At 43.2% G+C, this 24,725-nt stretch overlaps 1 protein-coding gene across 1 annotated transcript in view; it reads left to right on the top strand.

Moving 5' to 3' along the window:
• Nucleotides 1–24,725, top strand: part of cdc73 (cell division cycle 73, Paf1/RNA polymerase II complex component, homolog (S. cerevisiae)) — a 269,047-nt gene that overhangs the window by 52,048 nt on the left and 192,274 nt on the right. Inside the window, exon 10 of the mRNA XM_078408040.1 lies at nucleotides 10,993–11,057. Coding sequence (XP_078264166.1) covers nucleotides 10,993–11,057 — 65 coding nt within the window. The remainder of the gene's footprint in view (nucleotides 1–10,992; nucleotides 11,058–24,725) is intronic.

Genomic DNA, 24,725 nt, shown 5'->3' with positions numbered 1-24,725 from the left:
CTGCACTTTGCTTTAAGTAAAGTCTTGTCTTATAAACCACTTGAACAGGATCACATCTCAAGAGCAAGATTGAGACGTGGACAATCTAGAATGAAGGGTTCAGATGTTGAAGTTCTGCGATGAAGCTTGACATATGCATATCTGATCACCACAATTGCAGAATTTTTGACGTGCCTGTGCTGGTAAATCTATTTTTGCACTCGGGTCTAAAAGGTGCAGAATCCACAAGCGCGTTCCCAGCTGAGGGAAGGAGTGAAAAAGCATAAGATACTTTAAATTATTTACTTTTGCGATCACGTTAATAATGCGTTTTTTGTGATTTTAGATGATTTTTAAAAGTCAAGTCAAGTCAAGTCAATTTTATTTGTATAGCACATTTAAAAACAACCCACGTTGACCAAAGTGCTGTACATCTGATTAGGTTCCAATTGTTTAAAGGTTGATTTAAACAAAGAATTACAGAAATTTCATCATGAAATTTCATTCTGAAACTGGTGGGAAATGGTTGCCATGACAGAGTGACTGTGCCAATCATTTTTAGAATATCATTTAAAATAAAACATCTAAAAAACCCAAAACGACAAATTATTACCCTGCTTTGGAGTTATCTTCTTTTTTATTTTATAAGTGGATTACTGGATGTGGCTTGTTCTGGCCCCACCTTAAGACCTGTTTACCTTGCGCCAGTCTGGGAGATTCATGTCAAATGCGTTTTTCCTTCTGGATATACATACATAAGGATAAATGTGTGTCTCTGTGACAAGTCTAGGGGCATGATGGCTGGCACTGGTGACAGGTGAGATGTACTTTGCAAAATCCAGGCCAGCCTTTATTCTCAAGTTCTCTGCGATTTTTATTTTGTCAATGTGGTTCAAATATCTAGCGTCATAGAGGCAGCATGGAAATGGGCCTTTCGGCCCAACTTGCCCATGCCCACCAATACTAGTCCTACCTGTAGTCTGAAGAAGGGTCTCGACCCAAAATGTCACCCATTCCTTCTCTCCAGAGGTGCTGCCTGTCCCGCTGAGTTAAGCCAGCATTTTTTTTCTCCCTGTAGTCCTATCTGTCCGCATTTAGCTCATATCCCTCCAAACCTTTCCTATCCATATACCTGCCCAAATGTATTTTGAATATTGTGATAGTACCTCCCTCAACCATGTCCTCTGGCAGCTTGTTCCATATACTCACTACCCTCTGTGTGAAAACGCGCCCTTCAGATTTCTATTAAATCTTTCCCCTCTCATCTTAAACCTATGTCCACTTTTTTTTAAATTTCCGTAAACTGGTGAAACACTCTGAATCACCCTATTTACTCCCCTCATGATTTTACACACCTCTATCTGATCACCCTTCAGTCTCCTGTGCTCCAGGGAATAAAGTCCTAACCTGCCCAACCTTTCCCTATAGTTAAGGCTCATTTTTCCAGAAAAATATTTCCAGTTTATCAACAAAGCTAAGTATTACAATTTAGAAATTGAGCAACTTGTAATGCATTGATTGGTGAGGAACACTGATTGCAATTTTTGCATCGTTTCAAAGTCTTTGATGTAATCTATAGGCAGAGTGGTGAGAATAGATTCAGACCTATTCAGAAATTATGCTCATGATCAGGTTAGTTTATTGTTCAATACTCCAGGGTGCCATGAAATTCCTTCTTCACATGAAGCACACAGAATAAACAGTATGCAAACGGTACTGAGACATACAACAATAATTAGGCAACTAATTATTATCAGGCAGAATATGCCCTGGATTAGCAGGCAAATGAGTCATTCTACCACAACCAGAGAGCAGTGCTGAACTACTATCTATCTCTTCGGTGACCCTTGGGCTAACCTTGATCGGACTTTTCTGGCTTTACCTTGCACTAAACGTTATTCCCTCATCATGTATCTATACACTGTAATGACTCTATTGTAATCATGTATTGTTTTTCTGCTGACTGGATAGCGTGCAACACAAGCTTTTCATTGTACCTCTGTAAACGTGACAAACTAAACCGAATTGAACCTCTTCAACCTCATCTACTGTATCCGTTGTTCAAGATGTGGACTCTACTACATCGGCGAGACCAAACGTAGACTGGGCCATCGTTTCGCGGAACATATTTGCTCAGCCCGCCTGAACCAACCTGATCTCCCGGTTGCTGGACACTTTAATTCTCCTTCTCATTCCTACACAGACCTTTCTGTCCTCGGACTCCTCCATTGTCAGAGTGAGGCTAAACACAAATTGGAGGAACAGCATCTCATATTTCGCTTGGGCAGCTTACAGCCCAGTGGTATGAATATTGATTTCTCTCACTTCAGGTAGCCCCGGCATTCCCTCTCTCTCCATCCCTCCCCCACCCAAGTCGCACTAGCTTCTCATTTTCACTCTACAAACAGCTAACAATGGCCTGTTTCCTTTATCATCGTTCCTTTTTTGCATATCTTTCATTCATTGTTCTTTATCTCTCCACATCACTGTATATCTCTCGTTTCCCTTATCCCTAACCAGTCTGAAGAAGGGTCTCGACCCGAAACCTCACCCATTCCTTCTCTCCAGAGATGCTGCCTGTCCCGCTGAGTTACTCCAGCTGTTTGTGTCTATCTTTGAATTATAGTGACGAGTGCAAAACAACAGAATGGTGAAAGAATATTGGTTTGGGAGTCTGATAGCAACGGGGGGAAAAGTTGTACTTAAGTTTGAACGTCCAAGCTTTCATCTTCCTCTATCTTCTCCTCTGTACCTATCTAATGCTTGTGGATCTTGTCCATTGGAATCCCCTCCAGTGACATTCCCATCACTGATGTTGGACTTACTGGCCTGTAGTTCCTTGGTTTGCCCTTGCTGTCCCCGGAGAACAGTACAACACAGGAACATGCCCCTCTGCCCACAATGTCTGTACCGAACACGATGCCATGTCCAACCCTTATCTGCCTGCACATAGTCCATATCCCTCCAGTCTGTGCATATCCATGTGCCCATCCAAAAGTCTCTTAAACGCCACTGTCACATCTTTACCCACCCTCACCCCTAGCAGTGTGTTGCAGCCAATCACCATCCTCTGTGTAAAAATAAAACCACCTTGTCCTGCTCATGTCCTTAAATAATGATGCAGCACTACCTACCCTCCAGTCATCTGGAACCTCGCCTGCAGTCACCTGGAACCTCGCCTGCAACTAAAGATGACACAAATAGTTTAGCAAAGGCGTGGGAATTCGGAAGTCCGTTGATGCACTTGATCAGACCTAGGATTTATTCATTTTAAAGCGTTAAACCTGCCAATATCTCTTTTGTAATTTGTATAGGAACTTGGACATCACAACTGGTATGCCTCAATTCCATAGTTCCCTCAGTAAAATAGGATGTGAAATACCCATTTATCATCTCCCCTACCTCTCGTGGCTCTGCATAAATCTTTAAGGGATCCTATTCTCTCCCTATTAAGTGGAAACAAAGAACTACAGATGCTGGTTTATACCAAAGATGAACACAAAGTGCTGGAGGAACTCAGCTGTCAGGCAGCATCTCTGGATAAAAAGGATAGGTGACGTTTCGGGTCGGGACCCTTCTTCAGACTGAAGTCTGAAATTCTGGAGTTCCTCTCCAGTCTGAAGAAGGGTCCAGACCCGAAATGTCACCTACCCTTTTTCTCCGGTGATACTGTTTGACCAGCTGAGTTACCCTAGCATTTTCGTCCATCTCTCCCTATTAATGTCCGTTTTAGAGTTAACTCAAAATACCTGCACCCAAATATCTCTCTTGAGTAGAGAGAGTTCCAAAGATTCATTGTCACCTTGTGTAGACCTTTTGGATGTGTCAGTGGTATCACTCCATATTCTTCTTAACTCAAAACTATCGGCTCAGTTTAATTATTCACTCCTCTTGCATCAAACGTCACATGTCAAGACTTCATCTGGTGAGCCTTTCCTAGACTCTCCCTATTGGAAATATATCCTTTCCTTGTCAAAATAGCCAGGATTATACACAGGATTCCAGATGCTGTCTCGCCAGGAATCCATTAAATTGGCCCAAAATGTCTTTACTCAAATCCTCAAAGACCAAGATACTATTTGCTTTCCAAATTGCTTGCTGATCTTGCACTTTTGCTTCCAGTGATTTATGTGCAGGGATGCTTGGATTTCTCTGAACACCAGCACCTTTCAGCCTCTTACTATTTAACAGCTGCTCTCGCTTTCTTCCTTTCCTGCTAATGTAGGTGACCTCGTTTTTATCTGCATCATATGCCATTTGCCATGTCCTTGCTTATTCATCTAAACTGTTTATATCCCTCTGATGCTTCCCTGCATCCTTTTCCCAGTCCATACTACCATTTGGCACCGTCAGCAAACTTGGATGTATTGTCCAAATCCTTGCTATTACAGCTGGACCCAGTGTACTGAGCCCAACAGCATCCAACTGGTCTTTGAACCCAACATGGCCCATTTTAGCGGTATAGACAATAGACAATAGGTGCAGGAGTAGGCCATTCAGCCCTTCGAGCCAGCACTGCCATTCAATGCGATCATGGCTGATCACTCTCAATCAGTACTTCTCCCCATACCCCCCTCACTCCGCTATCCTTAAGAGCTCTATCCAGCTCTCTCTTGAAAGCATCCAACGAACTGGCCTCCACTGCCTTCTGCAGCAGAGAATTCCACACCTTCACCACTCTCTGACTGAAAAAGTTATTCCTCATCTCCGTTCTAAATGGCCTACCCCTTATTCTTAAACTGTGGCCCCTTGTTCTGGACTCCCCCAACATTGGGAACATGTTTCCTGCCTCTAATGTGTCCAATCCCCTAATTATCTTATACGTTTCAATAAGATCCCCCCTCATCCTTCTAAATTCCAGTGTATACAAGCCTAATTGCTCCAGCCTTTCAACATACGACAGTCCCGCCATTCCGGGAATCAACCTAGTGAACCTACGCTGCACGCCCTCAATAGCAAGAATATCCTTCCTCAAATTTGGAGACCAAAACTGCACACAGTACTCCAGGTGCGGTCTCACCAGGGCCCGGTACAACTGTAGAAGGACCTCTTTGCTCCTATACTCAACTCCTCTTGTTACGAAGGCCAACATTCCATTGGCTTTCTTCACTGCCTGCTGTACCTGCATGCTTCCTTTCAGTGACTGATGCACTAGGACACCCAGATCTCGTTGAACATCCCCTCTTCCTAACTTGACACCATTCAGATAATAATCTGCAATGTATGAACATTGAATTCTCTAATTTTAAGTAACTTCATCTCGTGCTCCCCTCCCTCCCTCCCCTCCCTCCCACCCTCCGACCGACCTGTCCTTGCCTATTTGTGGCTGACCCTGATAGGTTCTCTTTTCTTTGTACCTCTGTAAACGTGACAAGTGATCATCTAAAATCAGTACCCTGTTCAGTCTGAAGAAGGGTCTCGACCCGAAACGTCACCCATTCCTTCTCTCCCGAGATGCTGCCTGACCTGCTGAGTTACTCCAGCATTTTGTGAATAAATACCTTCGATTTGTACCAGAATCTGCAGTTATTTTCATAATAACAGTATGGAGGATGAAATCATGAGGCGTCAAATAAATGATTTGCGAGAACAGTGTATTGAGGAACCAGCAAGGGAACAGGGTATTTTGGATACAGAGTTGTGTAATGAGAAGTGCCATTTAAGGAGCCTTCAAGAAAGACTAATGTGATTAAAAAAATTATATAAATATCAACAGCGATTTAGTTCAACCTGAAACCAGGGTCTTAAATACAAGTAGACAGACACATAAATTAGCAAGGCTTAGAAGGATACATTCTGAACACAAGCAAATGAGATTAGTGACAAAGTGAAAAGGGATTGGCATAGCCGTGATCGAGCGAATGACCCATTTCTGTCTAAATTACAAAGGCACGAGCTGGCCACGGGAGACGGGGAAAGCATTTTAAAGGGAGTGACAACAACCAAACTTCTTCTAACATCTAAAGTAACCACACAATGTTTCCAGGTAATATAAAACTGCAAGGCAAAAACCTACAGAGGTGATAAAAAAAAAAAGTTGAAGATCAAGGGAAAAAGATTTATAATGTTGCCAAACAAAAAGTTACACGTCTGAGAATTGTGAAAATTCAGAATTCAGCAACGCACGACCAAAAACCAGCAATACAGGAGAAGGTCTGCAGTTAAATATATAAGCTTCAATGGATAGGGAATTAGTTAAAGATTAGGAAAGTTTAAAATGGGTCCCTTACAGGAAACAAAAAAAAATATTGGGGAGTACAGAATTGTATTAAAATGATGGGCCTATCTTCAAGGAAAACACACAATACATGCGAGATATGATGGAAAACAATGGGTCTAGAGATAGATATAGAATGCTGAAGTAACTCAGCGGGTCATTGAGCATCTCTGGAGGAAATGGATAGGTGACGTTTCGGGTCAGGACCCATCTTCACACGCAACCCGAAATGTCACCTCTCCATGTTCTCCAGAGATGCTGCCTGACCCACTTAGTTCACCACTTTGTGTCCATCTTTGCTACCAAACCAACATCTGCAGTTCTTTATTTCTACGCAATAGGTCCACAGTTTAGCTCAAAGAAGTTAGCATTAGGAAAATACTAGTAATGGCAAAATTAATGGGATTGAACAGTGATAAATTTCCAGTATCCAACTACATTTAAAAGCAGTTGTAATCAAGGTAGCAGATACTCTTATTAAAATCCTCCTAAATTCCAGGGGTTCCAGAATGGTTTCCGCAGATTGTAAAAAAGAAAGAAAACAAGGAAATGAACTTGGAAAAGACACAAAGTGCTGGAGTCAGGCAACATCCATGGAAAACGTGAATGGGTGACTTTACAGGTCAAGATCCCTCTTGAGTCTGAGATGTTGCCTGACCCATTGAGTTACTCCAGCACCGTGTGTCTTTTTTTGTAAATCGGCATCTGCAGTTCCTTGCTTCTACTAAATGAACCTGGAATTTATTATTAAGGACGTAACAAGGGCTTTGGAAAGTAACAGGACTGGGGAAAAATCAACATTGTTTAATGAAAGGCAAATCTAGTTTGGACAAATGTTTTGGACGATTTATGGGTAGTTGATGTGATGTTTTTGGACTTTCGTAAGACTTTTGGTAAGCTGCCACACAGATATAATTTAAAAACAAATTAGAACAGATGGTATTGGGAGTAACATATTGGTACAGATTGAGGAATGGTTAACTGAGTTTTAAACAGTCATGACGTTGTTAAGGCTACGTTTGGAGTGGTGTGTGCAGTTCTGGTTGCCTTGCTATAGGGACAGTCATTAAATCGGAAAGGGTGCAGAAAAGATTCACGAGGATGTTACCGAGACCGAAGCGTTTGAGTTACGAGGCTGGATAAGCTGGAACATTTTTTTCCCTGAAGCTGAAGAGACAGAGGAGTGACCTTACAGAGATATATAAAATTAGAAGAGGCATGGACAACGTGAATGGCCTTAGTCTTTTCTTCGGGGTAGGGGAATCTAAAATTAGAGGTAGGGAGGGAAGATTTAAAAGAGGCAACTTTTAAATACCTTCCTTACTGTTATTGATAATTTGGTTTGCCCCATGTGCATGTAGATTAAAATGCCTTGTGATGGTCACATTACATTTGTTGCACACACTTCTGATTTCCTGATTTTATTCCCCCCCCCCCCCCCCCCATATTGCTCGCATCTGTGTGTCTAAATGCACCTCCCATCTATCCTTGGCTGTTCATTAGCTCAAGAGAGTCAAGAGTGTTTACTTGTCATGTGTGCTGAAAATGGAACAATAAAATTCTTACCTGCTGCAGCATAACAGGTCTGTAAACACCGAGCGCATCGGTAATGCAGTGAACAAAAGAAAGTTCGATAACATTTTAAAAACAATATTAGTGCAAAACAAAAGCCCAAAGTTCCCAACACAACCAAGAAAGTTTGTAGTTTAGTTAGTGTTTTTACTGTTCATGAGCCTGATAGCTGTTGGGAAGAAGCTGCTCCTGAAACTGGAGGTCCCAGTTTTCAGACTCCTGCACCTTCTTCTGATGGCAGGAGTGAAATGAGAGTGGTGTGGGTCCTTGATGATGCTGGTTGTCGTTTTGAGGCAGCGCCTGCTATAGATACCTTTGATAGTAGGGAGGTCAGTACCCGTGATGGACTACCTTTTCCTCTGAATCCCATTAATGAATATAAATAGAAGACCAACATCCCCAGCACTGACGTCTGGTTATATTTGGTCACCTCCTTTGGCCAGTCCATACAGTGTGCATGCTCGATACCCGACTTTCCAAATCAGTTTGTCTCTTCTGAACTCTAACTATGGAAGAGGTGAATAGGTGCACAGAAAAGGATTTAAAGGAATGCTCAAAAACTCAGCTTCCATTTAGTTTATTGTCACGTGTACTGAGGTACAGTGAAAAGCTTTTGCTGCGTGCTAACCAGTCAGCAGAAAGACTATACATGATTTCAATCGAGCCATTTACAGTGTACAGATATATGATAAGGGAATAACGTTTAGTGCAAGGTAAACCCAGCAGAGACCGATCAAGGATAGTCCGAGAGACACCAAAGAGGTAGATAATAGTTTAGCACTGCACTACTGGAGTAGGATGATTCAGTGGCCTGATAACAGCTGGGAAGAAACTGTCCCTTGAATCTGGAGGTGTGCGTTTTCATCTATACCTTTTCCCTGATGGGAGAGGGGAGAAGAGGGAGTGGCCAGGGTGCGACTCGCCCTTGATTATGCTGAGGCAGCGTGACTCCTTGAAAGCGTGTGACTACCCACCGAATCAAGCACCTTCTTCCTCGTGTGCCACAAAGTCTGTGGCTGTCACATCAGCCTTGTCAGTCTCTCCAGAGCCCAGAGAGCTGGAGTGAAAGAGGTCACCTGCGATCCCACAGGGTTACCTCAGAAAAGAGCTCCGTGACAATTTTGAAAGCAAAACGAGCAAAAAAAAATGCAAATGCGGCCTTAAAAGATGTTTTTATATTGTTGATTAGAACCTAAAAATGTCATACCTTAAGGATGTTTTTGCAAGTGAAAATTAGTGATGGAATCTTGAAGCAACGTAATGAAAAGCAAGTCATTAAGAAAATATGATTTTCTTCACTGTTGGATATAATTTCGTTTTGGATAAATTACATTTTAAGTGACTGTAGGCTATGGTTGTAACACTTTCTGCAACCTAATTAAATTTCTGTTTCCCTCAAATAAGACTTCTCTCAGTTAAATTAACAGAGCATTACATTGATTGCGAGCTGCGTTGCAGAGGTTGTTCACGTGCCTTTTAGTTAGATGACCCTGGGTTCAAATCCTTCTCTTGTGCAGAGAATCTTCAGGGAGACATCAGTACTGTATTCAGAGAATGCTGTACTTAAAGGAGGTTCTGTCTTTCATTTGAGACGTTCATTGAATTAAAAACCATCAAAATATCCCTTGGTACTTTTACGGGTCAGTTGGAGATTTTTTTTCCTCCAGAAATTTGTATCAATGGCAAAGGTAGAAAAAGAGATGAGATCCTACGGAGTGATTTTAATGAGCTAGGAAAGAGGTTAAAAGGCCTTGAGGGTGTCATCTCTGGATTACTTACAGTGTTGTTTGGTCGAGAGGGCAGGGAGAGAAAGATAGGCTAGATGAATCTTGGAATCTCATAATTATGTGGTGTTATATTTGTGACTAGTTGCGTAATTAAAGTAGCAAGCTGTTTCAGAGAATACTTCGGGACATTTATGTTACTCCAACTGGCTTTATTAGTTTCTCGGATATGACTTGTATGTCCTTATTCTAAATAAAGAAATACTCGGCGCACATCAGTGTATATGACGATGCTTCAATCTGTACATTGGAACCGCAGCAGTGAAATATTTTAATAAAAATTAAATGTCATTAAATTGTGAATCTAGAAGTACCACATTGAGGGGCCACAGTTTAAGAATAAGGGGTAGGCCATTTAGAACGGAGATGAGGAAAAACTTTTCCACTCAGAGTTGTAAATCTGTGAAATTCTCTGCCTCAGAAGGCAATGGAGGCCAATTCTCTGGATGCTTTCAAGAGAGAGTTAGATAGAGCTCTTAATGATAGCAGAGTCAGCAGGGTATGGGGAGAAGGCAGGAACGGGGTACTGATTGGATGATCAGCCATGATCACATTGAATGGTGGTGCTGACTCTAAGGGCCGAATGGCCTCCTCCTGCGCCTATTGTCTATTGTCTATTCTTACTGTATGGTATCTGATCTCAAAATGGGATGGCAGAATGGTGCCATTGACTTCCTCACCATTCTGCTAAATTGAGGTGTGTCGGGAAGAGTTTGTTCTTTGTTGCAGGCCAGCTCGGCACTCTGCATGGTCTTGGATCAATAAACAGTTTCTTTGGATGTGATTGAAAATGAGAGTCGGTGCAATCATGCTTTCTAAGGAAGATTAATGAGCATACGCATGTGGGGATGTTCGATTTGCAATGTTCCCCTCACTGTCTTTATTCTCTTTCTTTGCCCTGCTCCAGTTTGTAACAGTATAAAATATGTATTTGCGAGAGAAATCTTTGAGATGATGTTGCTTTTCTAGCTTTCTCCCCCCCCCCCCTTCCCTTCCTAATAACAATCAGTCTGATGAAGGCTGATGGGCAGCACAGTGGTGCAAGGGGCGGCACAGTGGGCAAGGTACTGCCTTAAAGCAACAGAGACCCGGGTTCGATCCTGACTACGGGTGTTGTCTGGGAGGAGTTTGTACGTTCTCCCTGTGTAGGATACTGCTAGGGTATGGGGTGAACGCTGGTCGGCGCACACTCGGTGGGCCGAAGGGCCTGTTTGCACGCTGTATCTCTCAAGTCTAAAGGCTCCCCAAGTGAAACGTCATCTATGCATTCCTTCCACAGATGCTGCCTGACCTGCTGAGTTATTCAGCACTTATCAGTTTATATGTAATTTCTCTCTATGTTTATAAACGACTAAATTTGCTACTTTATATAAACTTTATGAAACAAGGCTGTGATGCTGTGGAACATAATGAGCTCACGTTGTTCATTTGTTTTCGTAGAAACGGAAGGTTTCAAGATTGACACAATGGGCACCTACCACGGGATGACACTGAAATCTGTGACGGTAAGTGCTGGTCTTCCATTCTTACTCCGATTGAGCAGGTATTTAGGATTTAACACGCGCATGGATGCACAAGACTGGTTGTGCCTAAGTTGAACTATTGCACTTAAGAAGCCAGCTTTGCATATTTTAGTTTCTATTCTAAATAATAGCGAATTAGATCCTTGACAAGATGAATGCATTGTTTTTCTCAAAGGCTGACGTTTTAGTTTCGGCTGCTTGAAGTGGTGTGCATTTTGAGGGAAATGCTGCTTCAGCTCCGGATGGCGCTGTGTTGAAATAATTTCATTTCACTTAATTATTCCCTCAGCTGTGTCATTTACTGTAACCCCAGTGTGCTAATTGTAAGCAATGAGACTCTGAATCAGGGTCTGGATCTGAAGTGATTGGTTCCCTTTCCCCTGGGACTTCAGATGGCATCAATATGAAATAGTGTTTGGTGTTCAGGAGCTTGGTGCGACTGTGAAAGAAAACCTGTTCGACTGCATGATTAGCACTGCAGCATTATGTTGTGTCTCACATGCTGGTTTCAGACAGACAGCGTTTCACTGTACCTCGGTACACTTGACAATAAACTGAACTGAAGTGTGGCGCAGCGGTAGAGTTGCTGCCTTACAGCGAATGCAGCGCCGGAGACTCGGGTTCGATCCTGTCTACGAGGGCTGTACTGTACGGAGTTTGTACGTTCTCCCCGTGATCTGCGTGGGTTTTCTCCGAGATCTTCGGTTTCCTCCCACACTCCAAAGACGTACAGGTTTGTAGGTTAAATGGCTGGGCAAATGTAAAAAAAAAAATTAAAAAAATTGTCCCTTGTGGGTGTAGGATAGTGTTAATGTGCGGGGATCGCTGGGCGGCGCGGACCCGGTGGGCCGAAGGGCCTGTTTCTGCACTGTATCTCTAAAAAAAACCTGAGCTCCTCTAAAACACTGCATGTTATTTCTAATATGAAAACTGCAGGAAATGTTTAATATGTAATACCTGGTTTTAAAAAAAAGATTATGGTGATTGACCTTCTGCGCAGAGTCGGTGGGCCGAATGGCCTTATTCTGCTCCTACGTCATGGTCGATGGTCTTCTGCCAGTTGCCAGTGAGGACAAAAGTATCAGGATAGAAAAAGGTTTACTTAATGCAAATATCACCCACCTAATATGTTCCCTTTTCCTTCGCGCTGCTTGGTCATATCTCTACGCTGCAGATCCATTGTCAATGCAGTGCAAGGCTCCAGGAAAACGGGGGATAAGTAGCAGGCTGTAGCAGCCTTCCCTATCACAAGCTCCAGAAATCATCTGTAGTTGTTATGACTTTGATTGAACCAAATGGCAGATGGAGCTGCTGATGTAACAGCAAACAGAGGTGACATGGATGGCGGAAGACTCCAGAGAGCATCTTTCTGTGTATTGAATTTTAACTCTCTGCCAGCACAAAAACAGCAACAAATGATTCAAGCCTTTTGGTTAGGCCGCGTTTGGAGTATCACGTGCAGTTCCGGTCGCCCCATTACAGGAAAGATGTGGAGGCTCTGGAGGGGGTGCAGAGGAGGTTTGCCAGAATGCTGCCTAGATGAGAGGGTTTTGGCTTTAGGGGGAGGTTGGACGGACTTGGATTGTTTTCCCTGGCACACCTAAGGTTGAGGGGAGACTTCATAGATAGAAAAATTCTGAGAGGCATAGTCAAGTCAAGTTTATTTGTCACATACACATAAATGTGCAGTGAAATGAAAGATTACCCACAGTCCAACAACAAGAGCAATAAAAATAAGCAATAACACACACAATCAAACAAAAAGAACCATCCATCACAGTGAGTCTCCTCCAGTCACCTCCTCACTGTGATGGAAGGCCAGAATGTCTTTTCTCTTCCCCTGCCGTCTTCTCCCGCGGTCAGGCTGTTGTAGTTGCCACGTTCCAGGTCGCGCCGGACGGTGAAAGGTCCACAGCGGGCCGACCCAAGCCCCGCTATCCAGGGCGGGCGAAGACGCCACCGCTGCCCGTCGGGGCGGTCGGGGCTCCCGACATTGAAGCCCCCGCTGGGCAGAGAAAATCCCGTGGCCTATTTCAGGCCGCGCCGGACGGTGAAAAGGCAGACTGTCAGAGCCTTCTTCCCCGGTGGAAATATCCAACACTAGAGGGCATAGCTGTGAGGTGAGGGGGAAAGTTTCATGGAGATGCGCAGGGCATGTTTTTTTTAATGTGGAAAGTAGTGACTGGAACACATTGCTGGGGGTAGTGATGGAGGTAGATATGACGGTGGTGTTTAGCAGGCTTTTAGATATAGACTCGTGGAAGTGCAAGGAATATGGATCATGTTAGACAGAGGACATTAGTTTTAACTTGTTTCAATTTAACATAATCATTTCTGCATTCTGTGTTCCTGCTGTGATTTTGTGGTTCAAAGCTCCGAATCGCCCACACCTAATGCCTTGTTTCAATGTTCTTATAAAACACATCTGGTTAAATAACGTGACACCCAGCTTGCCCTTCCATACCTCTAGTTTCCCTCTCCCCCGACTCTCAGTCCGAAACGCCACCCATTCCTTCTCTCCAGAGATGCTGCCTGGCTCGCTGAGTTACTCCAGCATTTTGTGTCTATCTTCAGTGTAAACCAGCATCTGCAGTTCCTTCCTACACACTCCTGATATAAATGGTCACAATTTTTAACTAAATATATTTGCACAAATATTAATTAGAAGAGATTGCCTTATCAGTTTCCATAGCAAATCTCTTAAGTGGCCGGTTACTTTGAGACAAGTGTTTATTCATGCAGCTGTCCTTGTGAGTTCAAAACTGATTATTGCTTATAGTGGTTGCATTTGAAATAGTTTTGATAACTGGTTCTCTTTGGTATTAATGACGACTGCCCCACAGCTCCTGATAAAATTTGCTTTACCCATATAGAAATAGTTTGGTAGTCACTAACTATTCATTGCATGAGCTGTAATTGAATTTTACATTTTAATTATCACCAGCCTCCAAAACGTGATATTAGAATTATGTTGAGGTTGCCTAGGGTACATACTGCAAAATATAATGCATTTAAAAATTGTAATTTTGACCCATCCAAATCTTAAGTGCATGTTTCAATCTTTACTTGGTTCCGTGGAAAATGTTTAAACTATTAGCCAAAACTTATGCTTTTAACTTCCTAAATTTGCATCTGTGAGAATTAATCCATTTTGCTCTTGTGCAGCATTGGTTGCTGAGTGCCTGATCCTGCGGTTTAGACTGAAAGTGTCTGTTTGCATTCTCAATGGTCTTCTGGAAGCCATACCTGAACTGCTTGTATGACCTTGTTTCGCCGGACTTGAATGCCGTAGATCTGGTTCTCAATAGATTATGGGCCTCCTGGTTCATCCAAGGCTTGTGTGAGGGAAACACTTGGATGATCTTGGTAGGAACACGCTCTTCCATTTCTTTTCTTATGAAGTCTGTAACAACCGTGTTATATTCATTCAGGTCTGTTGCAAAGTTCTTGTACTGAGCCAAGTAGTCGCAAAGTCGGCACGGTGGCACAGCGGTAGAGTTGCTGCTTTACAGCGAATGCAGCGCCAGAGACTCGGGTTCGATCCTGACTACGGGTGCTGTACTGTATGGAGTTTGTACGTTCTCCCCATGACCTGCGTGGGTTTTCTCCGAGATCTTCGGTTTCCTCCCACACTACAAAGACGTACAGGTTTGTAGGTTAATTGGCTGGGCAAATGTTAAAAAAAAGTCCCTAGTGGGTATAGGATTACAATAGACATTAGGAGTAGGCCATTCGGCCCTTCGAGCCAGCACCACCATTCAATGTGATCATGGCTGATCATTCTCAATCAGTACCCCGTTCCTGCCTTCTCCCCATACCCCCTGACTCCGCTATCCTTAAGAGCTCTATCTAGCTCTCTCTTGAATGTATTCAGAGAATTGGCCTCCACTGCCCTCTGAGGTAGAGAATTCCACAGATTGTGTTAACGTGCGGGGATCGCTGGGCGGCGCGGACCCGGTGGGCCGAAGGGCCTGTTTCTGCGCTGTATCTCTAAATCTAAAAAAAAAGTCACTCCTCGACACAAAATACTGGAGTAACTCAGCGGGTCAGGCAGCATCTCACTGTGAGGTCCAGCGCAAATTGGAGGAACAGCATCTCATATTTCGCTTGGGCAGTTTACACCTGAGCCGTATGTACATTGACTTCAGATTGTTCCGCTGTCCCTCTCTTTCCCCTCCCCCTTCCCAGTTCTCCCACTGCCTTCCTGTCTCCTACTACATTCTATCTTTGTCCCGCCCCCTCCCCTGACATCAGTCTGAAGAAGGGTCTCGCCCCGAAACGTCACCCATTCCGTCTTTCCTGTGATGCTGCCTGAGATGCTGCCTGACCCGCTGAGTTACTCCAGCATTTTGTGTCTACCTTGAAAAGAACTGATCTGTTCCATTACAATTTGGAGCAACTGGTTATTTGAATGGCTGATCAGCTTGCTGCTTCTCTCATTCGTTGTTCTTTAATGACAGTAGTCTCCTTCAGATGGTACCCCAACAAAACAAATGGTGAAATTGAAGGAGTCTAAAATGAAGAGCCTGCCACTTCTAAAAGCAAACCAAAAACTGCAGATGCATGATATCTGATGATCTTTATCTGACTGGGAAAATTGATAAGCACTTTTCACATTGCAAAAAGAGGAAGAAAATGATAATGAATGGAAATAAAGAGAGCCACTGGTGGTAAATGGTGAAGCTACCAGTTGAGAGAGGGTGATGAAGGTTTGTTAATGGCAAATGATCTTTTTGGCAGAAATGTAGGTAGAAGGAAGTGAATGAGAACAGCGGAGAAAGTACAGGAACCGAGAGATCCAGTGGGAGAAAACTCAGCGAGTCAGGCAGCAGGTCTACTAGCTGATGACTTTTCATCAGAAATGGCTGGTTGCAACACAAACTGATTATCTAAATGTATTGAATTCTGTGTTGGGCTCCAATTGTTGTAAAGCGTCCAGTCAGAAAACCGACGTTGGGCCTTTTATTTGGAAGAGCATTTGCCTGTTATATGCTGGCCGCTGGTTACTAGTGAACATGGTACTTTTACACTTAACTGCAATACTTTTTGATATTTAAGCCTCTGGATTACCGGTGATGAGTAAAACATTCTTTGATATTTAACCCTCTGGATGACATTGTATAACATTGTTTTAACTTGAACTTGGTAGTCACGGTGGCGCAGCGGTAGAGTTGCTGCCTTACAGCGAACGCAGCCTGACTCAGACTCGGGTTCGAGCCTGATTATGGGCGCCGTCTGTACGGAGTTTGGATGCTCTCCCCGTGACCTGTGTGGGTTTTCTCCGAGATCTTCGGTTTCCTCCCACACCCCAAAGACGTACAGGTATGTAGGTTAATTGACTGGGTAAATGTTTAAAAAAAATCCCTAGTGTGTGTGGGATGGTGTTAGTGTGCGGGGATCGCTGGGCGGCGCGGACTCGGTGGGCCGAAGGGCCTGTTTCCGCGCTATATCTCTAAATCTAAATCTAAATCTAAAATAAAATAAAAATCTAAATCACCAAACAAATATGTATCTGAAGAATGGTCTCGATCCAAATGGTCTGCTTTCCTTGTTCTCCAGAGACGCTGCCTGACCCGTTGAATGTGTGTAATTTATGTGGCATGCGCTATTTGCGTTCTAAAAGCACCACATAGAAAATGTCCACCATTTCAAATCGGAAGAACCTAATTTACAATTCCGATGTTTTTCCTTGCTGTTAAAATCGCAAAGCTTGATCAGTCAATGTCTGTAGTGCAGGAACAGAAAAGTCCTATGTTGTTCACAGAAGGATTATGTTGCTGGAAGGATGAATGAAATTGAAGAACCTTGCTGTGCCTTGGCTTTAGCTCAACGAATCTCCTTTGTTAGGCTGCAGCTGGATATGCATGGGTGGAAAGGAAATCTAGCCTTCAAATGACCCAGTAAAATGAAAGGATGGTTAGTTTTCTTGAATTACAAAATTGACCGTTTGGCTAATTTCTCCAATTACCGAACAGATGAATTTAATTTCTGTGTGTAAAAAAAAACAATCAGGTGATATTATCAGATAATTGGCCAATAGGTTCAGTGTTTATCTATTTTAGAAAAGGTTCTGAGAATTATTTTGAATGAGTGTAGCTAAAGGGTGATAGCAGTGCACTCACGGAATTGTTTAATACATTTGAGATTGCAAATGATTTTTATCAAGGTGTGGTTTGGTAATACAACTGCTGGAATTCCACAACTGTGCCAAATAGCATTTGTGTGAAGAAACACAAAATGAATCGATGTTTTGGGTATTAAGATGTTTCATCAGGGCTATTTTCCATGACTTTCCATTTTAAAATCCTCTCATTGCTGACTGGTAATCTTTTCTGGGTGTCATCCTTCTCACTCCTCCCCTCTTCTGAATGTTTATTTTGCTCCTTCCATGGGCCTACAGTGCTTTGTATACATGAGGATGTACAGAAGTTTATCTTCGGTACAAACCAGCATTTGCAGTTCCTGCCTACAGATGCTGGAACCTCAGGTGTGACACAAAGTGCTAGAGTAACTCTGCGGTCAGTCAGCATTTCTGGAGAACACGGATAGTTAACGTTTTGGGTTGGGACTCTTCTTCAGACTTCTAATATATTCCTTTATTCGTCCCACAACGGGGAAATTTACAGTGTTACAGCAACAAAGTGGATAGCAAGAGATCATTCATTATAAATAAAAGTAAAGACAAGGATAAATTGTCATCAGTTTACTGTGTATTCCTTGACTGTTACTGTTGACTCGTCTGCTGGGAGCAGTGCTCGTTGTGCAGTCTCACAGCAGCGGGAAGGAAGGACCTCCTATATCTCTCCTTCACGCACTTGGGGTGAAGGAGTCTGTCACTGAAGGAGCTACTCAGTGCAGTGACAGTGTCCTGCATGGGGTGGTAGTCGATGTCCAGCAGCGATGTTAACTTTGCCATCATCCTCCTCTCCCCCATCGCCTGCACTGAGTTCTGTGATCAGTGCAAGACTTTACTGCCTTGTTTCTTGTGAACATCCATAGAATGACCACTGACGAAGGCCCTCAATTTAGTGACTGGCTTTAGGATGATTAAACTGATTATTTGTTTGCACCCAAAATTCTGCAAAGCAATTCCAACATTTGTTGACACTGGGCTTCCTGCTTACTTCCACTCTTAGGAGGAAATCTGCTGTGTGCCACTATTTTGGCCTGTAGGTTATTCCAGACTCAACAAAGTGCACGGCTTTTAATCCACCTCCATAATGCACGATTCATTCAGTTGCAAAATTATGGTGTTAATCAGAGTAGGTATAAAGCTGGCTGGACCACCTGATGCCAATTCAGGCACCAAATCTGGACTCTGGCAGCATCTCTGGAGAAAAAGGCTGGGTGACATGTTGGTCCGGGACATTTCTTGAGACCTTTTTCTCTGGAGATGCTGCCTGACCCCGCTGCATTATTCCAACACTTTGTGCCTTTCTTTGGTATAAACCAGCAGCATCTGCAGTTCCTTATTACTACAAAGGTACCCGCAGTCTGGTCAACCTTGCAGCACATCTCACAAACATCTGTTAACTTGTCTCTGAATTGGAATTGCAGTGCCATGCCAAGTCAAGCGATCAGCTCACAGTATGTTGCAGGGATGAGTTTAGGGCCAGGGAGATGGTTCCTGACATGGACCTCTTACCACAGTTGGTGAATTGTGGTGGAGAGGCTCTGTCTGGGAAGCTGGAGTTGATGTGCACAATGACTAGCCTCTTGATACTTTGTCAAGGCTGAATGCAATGAAAAGCAAGCACATGAACAACACATGTGCTTGACTAAATTATTTGATAAAGGAACACACGGGGCATTATTCTGTGACTTAGCGAGCATTGTAGCTGCCGACCTGCACGTACTGTGTACACTAAACACTGTAGAAAATAACAGCTACTCTTGGGACAGGAAAGTTCTACGTGGACTTCAAGGGCACACTCTTCTATGTCTTTCAGCAATTGGCGCTTCAGTGTGCAATGAGTCTTAGTTTTATGGACACAGTGTGGAAACAGGCCCTTCAGCCTACCGAGTCAGCGCCGACCAGTGATCACCCACCCGTACACTAGTTTTATCCTTTGGCGCTGTAAGGCAGGAACTCTACCGCTGTGCATCTGTGCCGTTCCTTATTATGCATACAAGATATTCCCACTTGGCCTTGTTTAAAGGCAAGGACAGTTTGTGAATGTTTTTATAATAACTTACTTTACACCGGATTGGAGAGTCCCCTGTGGTCCACCTTGTTCATCCATCACATTGGCACATGAATAAAAACTGTTGAGCACCAAGTTCTCTTGTTTCTGTTTTATTGGATGGAACTGTGTTCAGAGGTTGAAATAAATGTTAAGAATACCTGGGAGTCCACATCGCAGAGGACCTGACATGGACAACACACATTGCTGCCCTGGTGAGCAAGGCAAGGCCGCGCCTTTACCACCTCAGACAGCTGAGGAAATTCAGAGTCTCTCTGAGGATCCTTCAGTGCTTCTACTCTGGGGCTGTAGAAAGCATCTTGAAAGGAAACATCACAATCTGGTTTGGGAACAGCTCTGCCCAGGACAGGAAGGCTCTGCGGAGAGTAGTGCGTTCGGCTGAACGCACTATGGGAACTACACTCGTCCCCCTGCAGGACCTATACATCAGGAGGTGCAGATCCAGAGCCAGCAACATTATGGGGGACCTCTACAACCCCAGCAACGGACTGTTCCAGCTGCTACGGTCAGGAAAACGCCTCCGCTGTCACGCTGTGAAAACAGAGGATGAGACGGAGTTTCTTCCCACAGGCCATCAGGACTGTTAACTCTCATATCACCAGGGACTAATTTAATTTACTGCATTAATTTATTTTTTGTGTTAACATTTTTTTTTCCTATTCTGTTTTGTAGTTTTAACACAATCCGCAGGCGTTGCCACTTTTATTTCACTGCACATCTTGTATATGTATGTGACAAATAAAGTTGACTTGACTTGACTTGAAGTCCAGTCTGAAATGAATTCCGGTACACAAAAATGAGTGAATTAGTACAGTGCAGTCCCATGAATAAATATTAGTTAATCTTTTGCAAGTAAAGCTTTAACTGACATAGGAGTGAGTTGGTGGTTCTTCAAATTATTTTGGAAGCAAGTAGCCCGAACATTTGAAATCATGTGCGTCCGAAGTGGATAATCTGTCGCGTCACCTTCATGAGATATTTCCCTACGATATGGAAAATTCCCCAGGGATTTCCTGTTCACAAAAAGGATGAATGTAGACTGGCTAAATTCCACTGTATCACTTTTCTCACAACAACGTGATGGAAGGTGTAGGAAGGAACTGCAGATGCGATTTACACCGAACATAGACACAAAATGCTGGAGTAACTCAGCGGGATAGGCAACAATAGACAATAGACAATAGGTGCAGGAGTAGGCCATTCAGCCTTTCGAGCCAGCACCGCCATTCAATGCGATCATGGCTGATCACTCTCAATCAGTACCCCGTTCCTGCCTTCTCCCCATACCCCCTCACTCCGCTATCCTTAAGAGCTCTATCCAGCTCTCTCTTGAAAGCATCCAACGAACTGGCCTCCACTGCCTTCTGAGGCAGAGAATTCCACACCTTCACCACTCTCTGACTGAAAAAGTTCTTCCTCATCTCCGTTCTAAATGGCCTACCCCTTATTCTTAAACTGTGGCCCCTTGTTCTGGACTCCCCCAACATTGGGAACATGTTTCCTGCCTCTAATGTGTCCAATCCCCTAATTATCTTATATGTTTCAATAAGATCCCCCCTCATCCTTCTCTGGAGAGAAGGAATGGGTGGCTTTTCAGGTCGAGACCCTCCTTCAGATCTGGAGACCTGTCTGAAGAAGTGTCTCAATCCAAAATGTCACCCATTCCTTCTCTCCAGAGATGCTGCCTGTCCCGCAGAGTTACTCCAGTATTTTGTGTTTATCTTCAATGTGATGGAAGGTGTTAGCGATAATGGTACTCGTGGTACCTGCTCTCAACGACCTGCTCACCGATGCTCAGTTTACGTCTTGGGGCGACTATGTATAAACACAGCTGTAATTTCTACATGGTGAAGCCAAAATGTATAAAAATGGCATTTATTAAAATCTAACAATGTGCACTTTAACCACATGTGATTTTTTTCTATTACAAATCTCAAATTGTGGAGTACAGAGGCAAATTAATAAATGATGGGTCTTTGTCCCAAACATTATGGGGGGCACTCCAGCACCATGCCTTCATTGGTATTGGACCTAAAAACCTGAGCTCCCCACCCAACATCATTGTGGAAACACCTTCAGCAGAAGGATTCAAGATGGCAGCCTGCCACCATCTTCTTCTTGGTGTTGACAATAAATGCTGGTCCTGTTAGTGACACCCACCTCCTGAAAAAAAAAAAAGTGAAGGAAACATGAATACAGTGGTCTCGTCTCTGCGCGATCAATCTTCTGGTGATTCCTGATTTGCTCTTCCCAAAACAAGGACGAAAAATGCCAATTGTAATCATGACTTAAATGTTGTCATATGTGGAGTAATGTGGTCTCCTGGCCCTTTCAAAATTAGTGCTCCTTTGTGGAATACTTGTAATCATTTTGCACTTACTTTCCAAATAATGCAGTGGCTCTAATGATAAAGAACTCTATATCTGGACTATTAAAGAGTTTTTCTTTTTAATCCAGTATTGATAACCAAGACAGATCAGTATTGCAGACACAGATTCCCTGCGGCTGGTTGTTTTAATTTAATATTCATTAGCTATGTATCTTCTGCGTATTTAAAAAAAAAATGAAGTGTTCAGTTGTGTTATTTGGAAACCTTTGTGAAGGTTACTGGCTATCTCTGCAAGCCATTATCATTGGTTTCTTTAATGGAGGTAATTTAGAAGGCTCAGTAGCTAGTAAATTGGAAGTGAGGATTTAATGTTCTACTTGATTTTAGTTAGGTTTAAAGTGCAAGCAAAAAATAATGGTTTTGTCCTGAGTAGAATTTAATTTTTTTTTGTCCTGAGTAGAATAAAAAATATCGGTGAATAAAACTAAATGGAAAATTTCTGTCTCTGTTTTTGCTGTTAATGAGGAATAATTTGTCACGTATCAGGCATTTTTGGAGAGTTTATACAGTGTACTGTTTTAAATCCACAGTTAAAAACAAAAAAAAACTTTAAGGGCAGCACGGTGGCGCAGCGGTAGAGTTGCTGCCTCACAGCGCTTGCAGCGCCGGAGCCCCGGGTTCGATCCCGACTACAGGTGCTGTTTGTACGTTCTTCCCATGACCGAGTGGGTTTTCTCAGAAATCTTCGGTTTCCTCTTACACTCCAAACACGTACAGGTTTGTAGGTTAATTGGCTTGGTATAAGTGTAAATTGTCGCGAGGATGTGTTGGGTAACGTTAATGTGTGGGGATCGCTGGTCAACGCAGAGTCAGTGGGCCGAAGGGCCTGTTTCCGCACTGTATCTCTAAACTAAACTAAACTTTGGTACAATCTTTTATTTGTAGCATTAAGCACTTTAATTCAATCTGGTTTGTTTAGAGAGTGTTTTTAAAGTATAAGGTTCGCAATGGACAAGTCTCCTGCATTCAGTGTGTTTAAGATGTGTAGATGTGATGTAAATTTATTGTTACGAATCTAGTTTGCACTTGAAGACAAATACTATATTAACACAGTACTACAAAGGCCTAGATAGAGTGGATTTGGAGAGGATGTTTGCAGTTGAGGGAGAGTCTAGGCCCAGAAGCCACAGCATCAGAATAAAAGGACGTACCTTTAGAAAGGAGACAAAGAGGAATTTCTTTCATTAGAGGGTGGTGAATCTGTGGAATTCATTGCCACAGACAGCTGTGGAGGCAGCCAATGGGTATTTTAATACAGAGATTGATAGATTCTTGATTAGTAAGGACGTCAAAGGTTACGGGGAGAAGGCAGGAGAATGGGATTGAGAGGGAACAAAAGATGGCCATGATCATGGCGGCAAAGACTCAATCGGCTGGATGGCCTAATTCTGCTCCCATGTCCTGTAGTCTTGAGAGCAAGGTGGATGGGGCTGTTGATAAAAGCAATGACATCTGCAAAATTGGGTCATACTGGGTTTGAAATGTGCAGGAGCCTTTCTGCAGGGGATGTTATAACGTGATGGCACTGACAGATGCACTCCATTTTAATTTCTTTAGCCTGATTCAATCAAGTTTCATTTCCTTCTCCACAGTGTATTTCCCTGGTGCACAAAGAACTGTCTTTCATCAGGAGAGCACATTCATGCTGTAGTCAAGGGGAAGACTGAATAAAGAAAGCACAACACACTTCAAATTTTATGCGCATGCTTTCTTAGTCCTATTTAATTATTCATTTCACACCCTTCAGGGCAAGGACAGATCAAAGTTAAAGTTTTAGACAGATATGATTCTTCCTTTAAACCAGAGAGCTTACATCATCTGTATATAATTGAGACAGCCTGTTGCATACGCGTAGATCGTGTTTGAAGTCCGTACAACATTTTGATAAAGGCAGTTGAAGAAAATTAGATAGGGTTGTTGTAATTTTTGTTTGAAATACAACTCGAGGAAATGCCACGTCATCTTTGTCTTGGGTAGCTTGCAACCCGACGGTCTGAACATTGAGTTCTCCAATTTTAGGTAACTACAAAACCCTGACTCTCTCTTCTTCTCCCACATTGTCCCCTCCCCCCAACCCCTCTGCTGTGTCCCACCTAGACTCGCTCCAATTTCTCCCCAACCTCTCCCCTTTCCCCTACATTCCATCCTCTAGCTTCACTATTCGTAAATCTTCTATCTTTTTGTCTCACACCTTCTGTCTTTTCATCTCTGGTCTTTGTCCAAACAGCAAAAGCCCTGTATTAATGTATTACCTGTCAGGCTTTGTCGTGCCCCTCCTCCATCCAGCTTTCTTCTCTCCCCCCCCCACAATCAGTCTGAAGAAGGGTCTCGTGCCTATCCATGTTCTCCAGAGATGCTGCCTGACCCGCTGAGTTACTCCAGAATTTTGTGTCATTTTATGTAAACCAGCATCTGTAGTTCCTGGTTTCTATATTTTGTGAATTTACTTGGCAAAAAACCTGCACTTAACAGAGGGACTGGTGTTGTGTGCTCTCTGATTTGACCATTTTTTCTTGGAAGTGTTATTTTTGTACAGTGTGTGTGCATATAGATTCAGTGTAACAAAATGTTGACAGATGTTTGTAAATACTTACAAAATAACTGCGTAGCATTTTCTGCGCATGATGGGACCAACATACTACGCTGGATACTAAATGCATTGGAGACAAAGAACTACAGTTGTGCTGAAATAACTCAGCAGGTTAGGCAGCAGCTCCAGAGGGCATGGATAGGAGAAGTTTTGGGTCGGGTTCCTTCTTCGGACTTGGGTGAAGAACTTCTTCAAAGTAGGTATACCTTGAGATTTTGCAGTGGAGAGGTCAAAATGTAGAAACAAAGAGCTGCGGATGATAGCTAACACACAAAGGACAATGTGCTGGAGTAACACAGCAGGTCAGGAAGCATCTCTGGAGATCTCGGGTGTCAGGGGTTATGGCGAGAAGGCAGGAGAATAGGGTCAGGAGGGAGAGATAGATCAGCCATGATTAAACGGCGGAGTAGACTTGATGGGCCGAATGGCATAATTCTGCTCCTGTTATTTATGACCTTAATATGGAC

This window comes from Rhinoraja longicauda, chromosome 11 (genome assembly GCF_053455715.1).
Source record: "Rhinoraja longicauda isolate Sanriku21f chromosome 11, sRhiLon1.1, whole genome shotgun sequence".
In the NCBI taxonomy this organism is placed as follows: Eukaryota; Metazoa; Chordata; class Chondrichthyes; order Rajiformes; family Arhynchobatidae; genus Rhinoraja; species Rhinoraja longicauda.
Note: the sequence above shows the minus strand (reverse complement) of the source record. Positions and strands in the feature narration are given on the sequence as shown.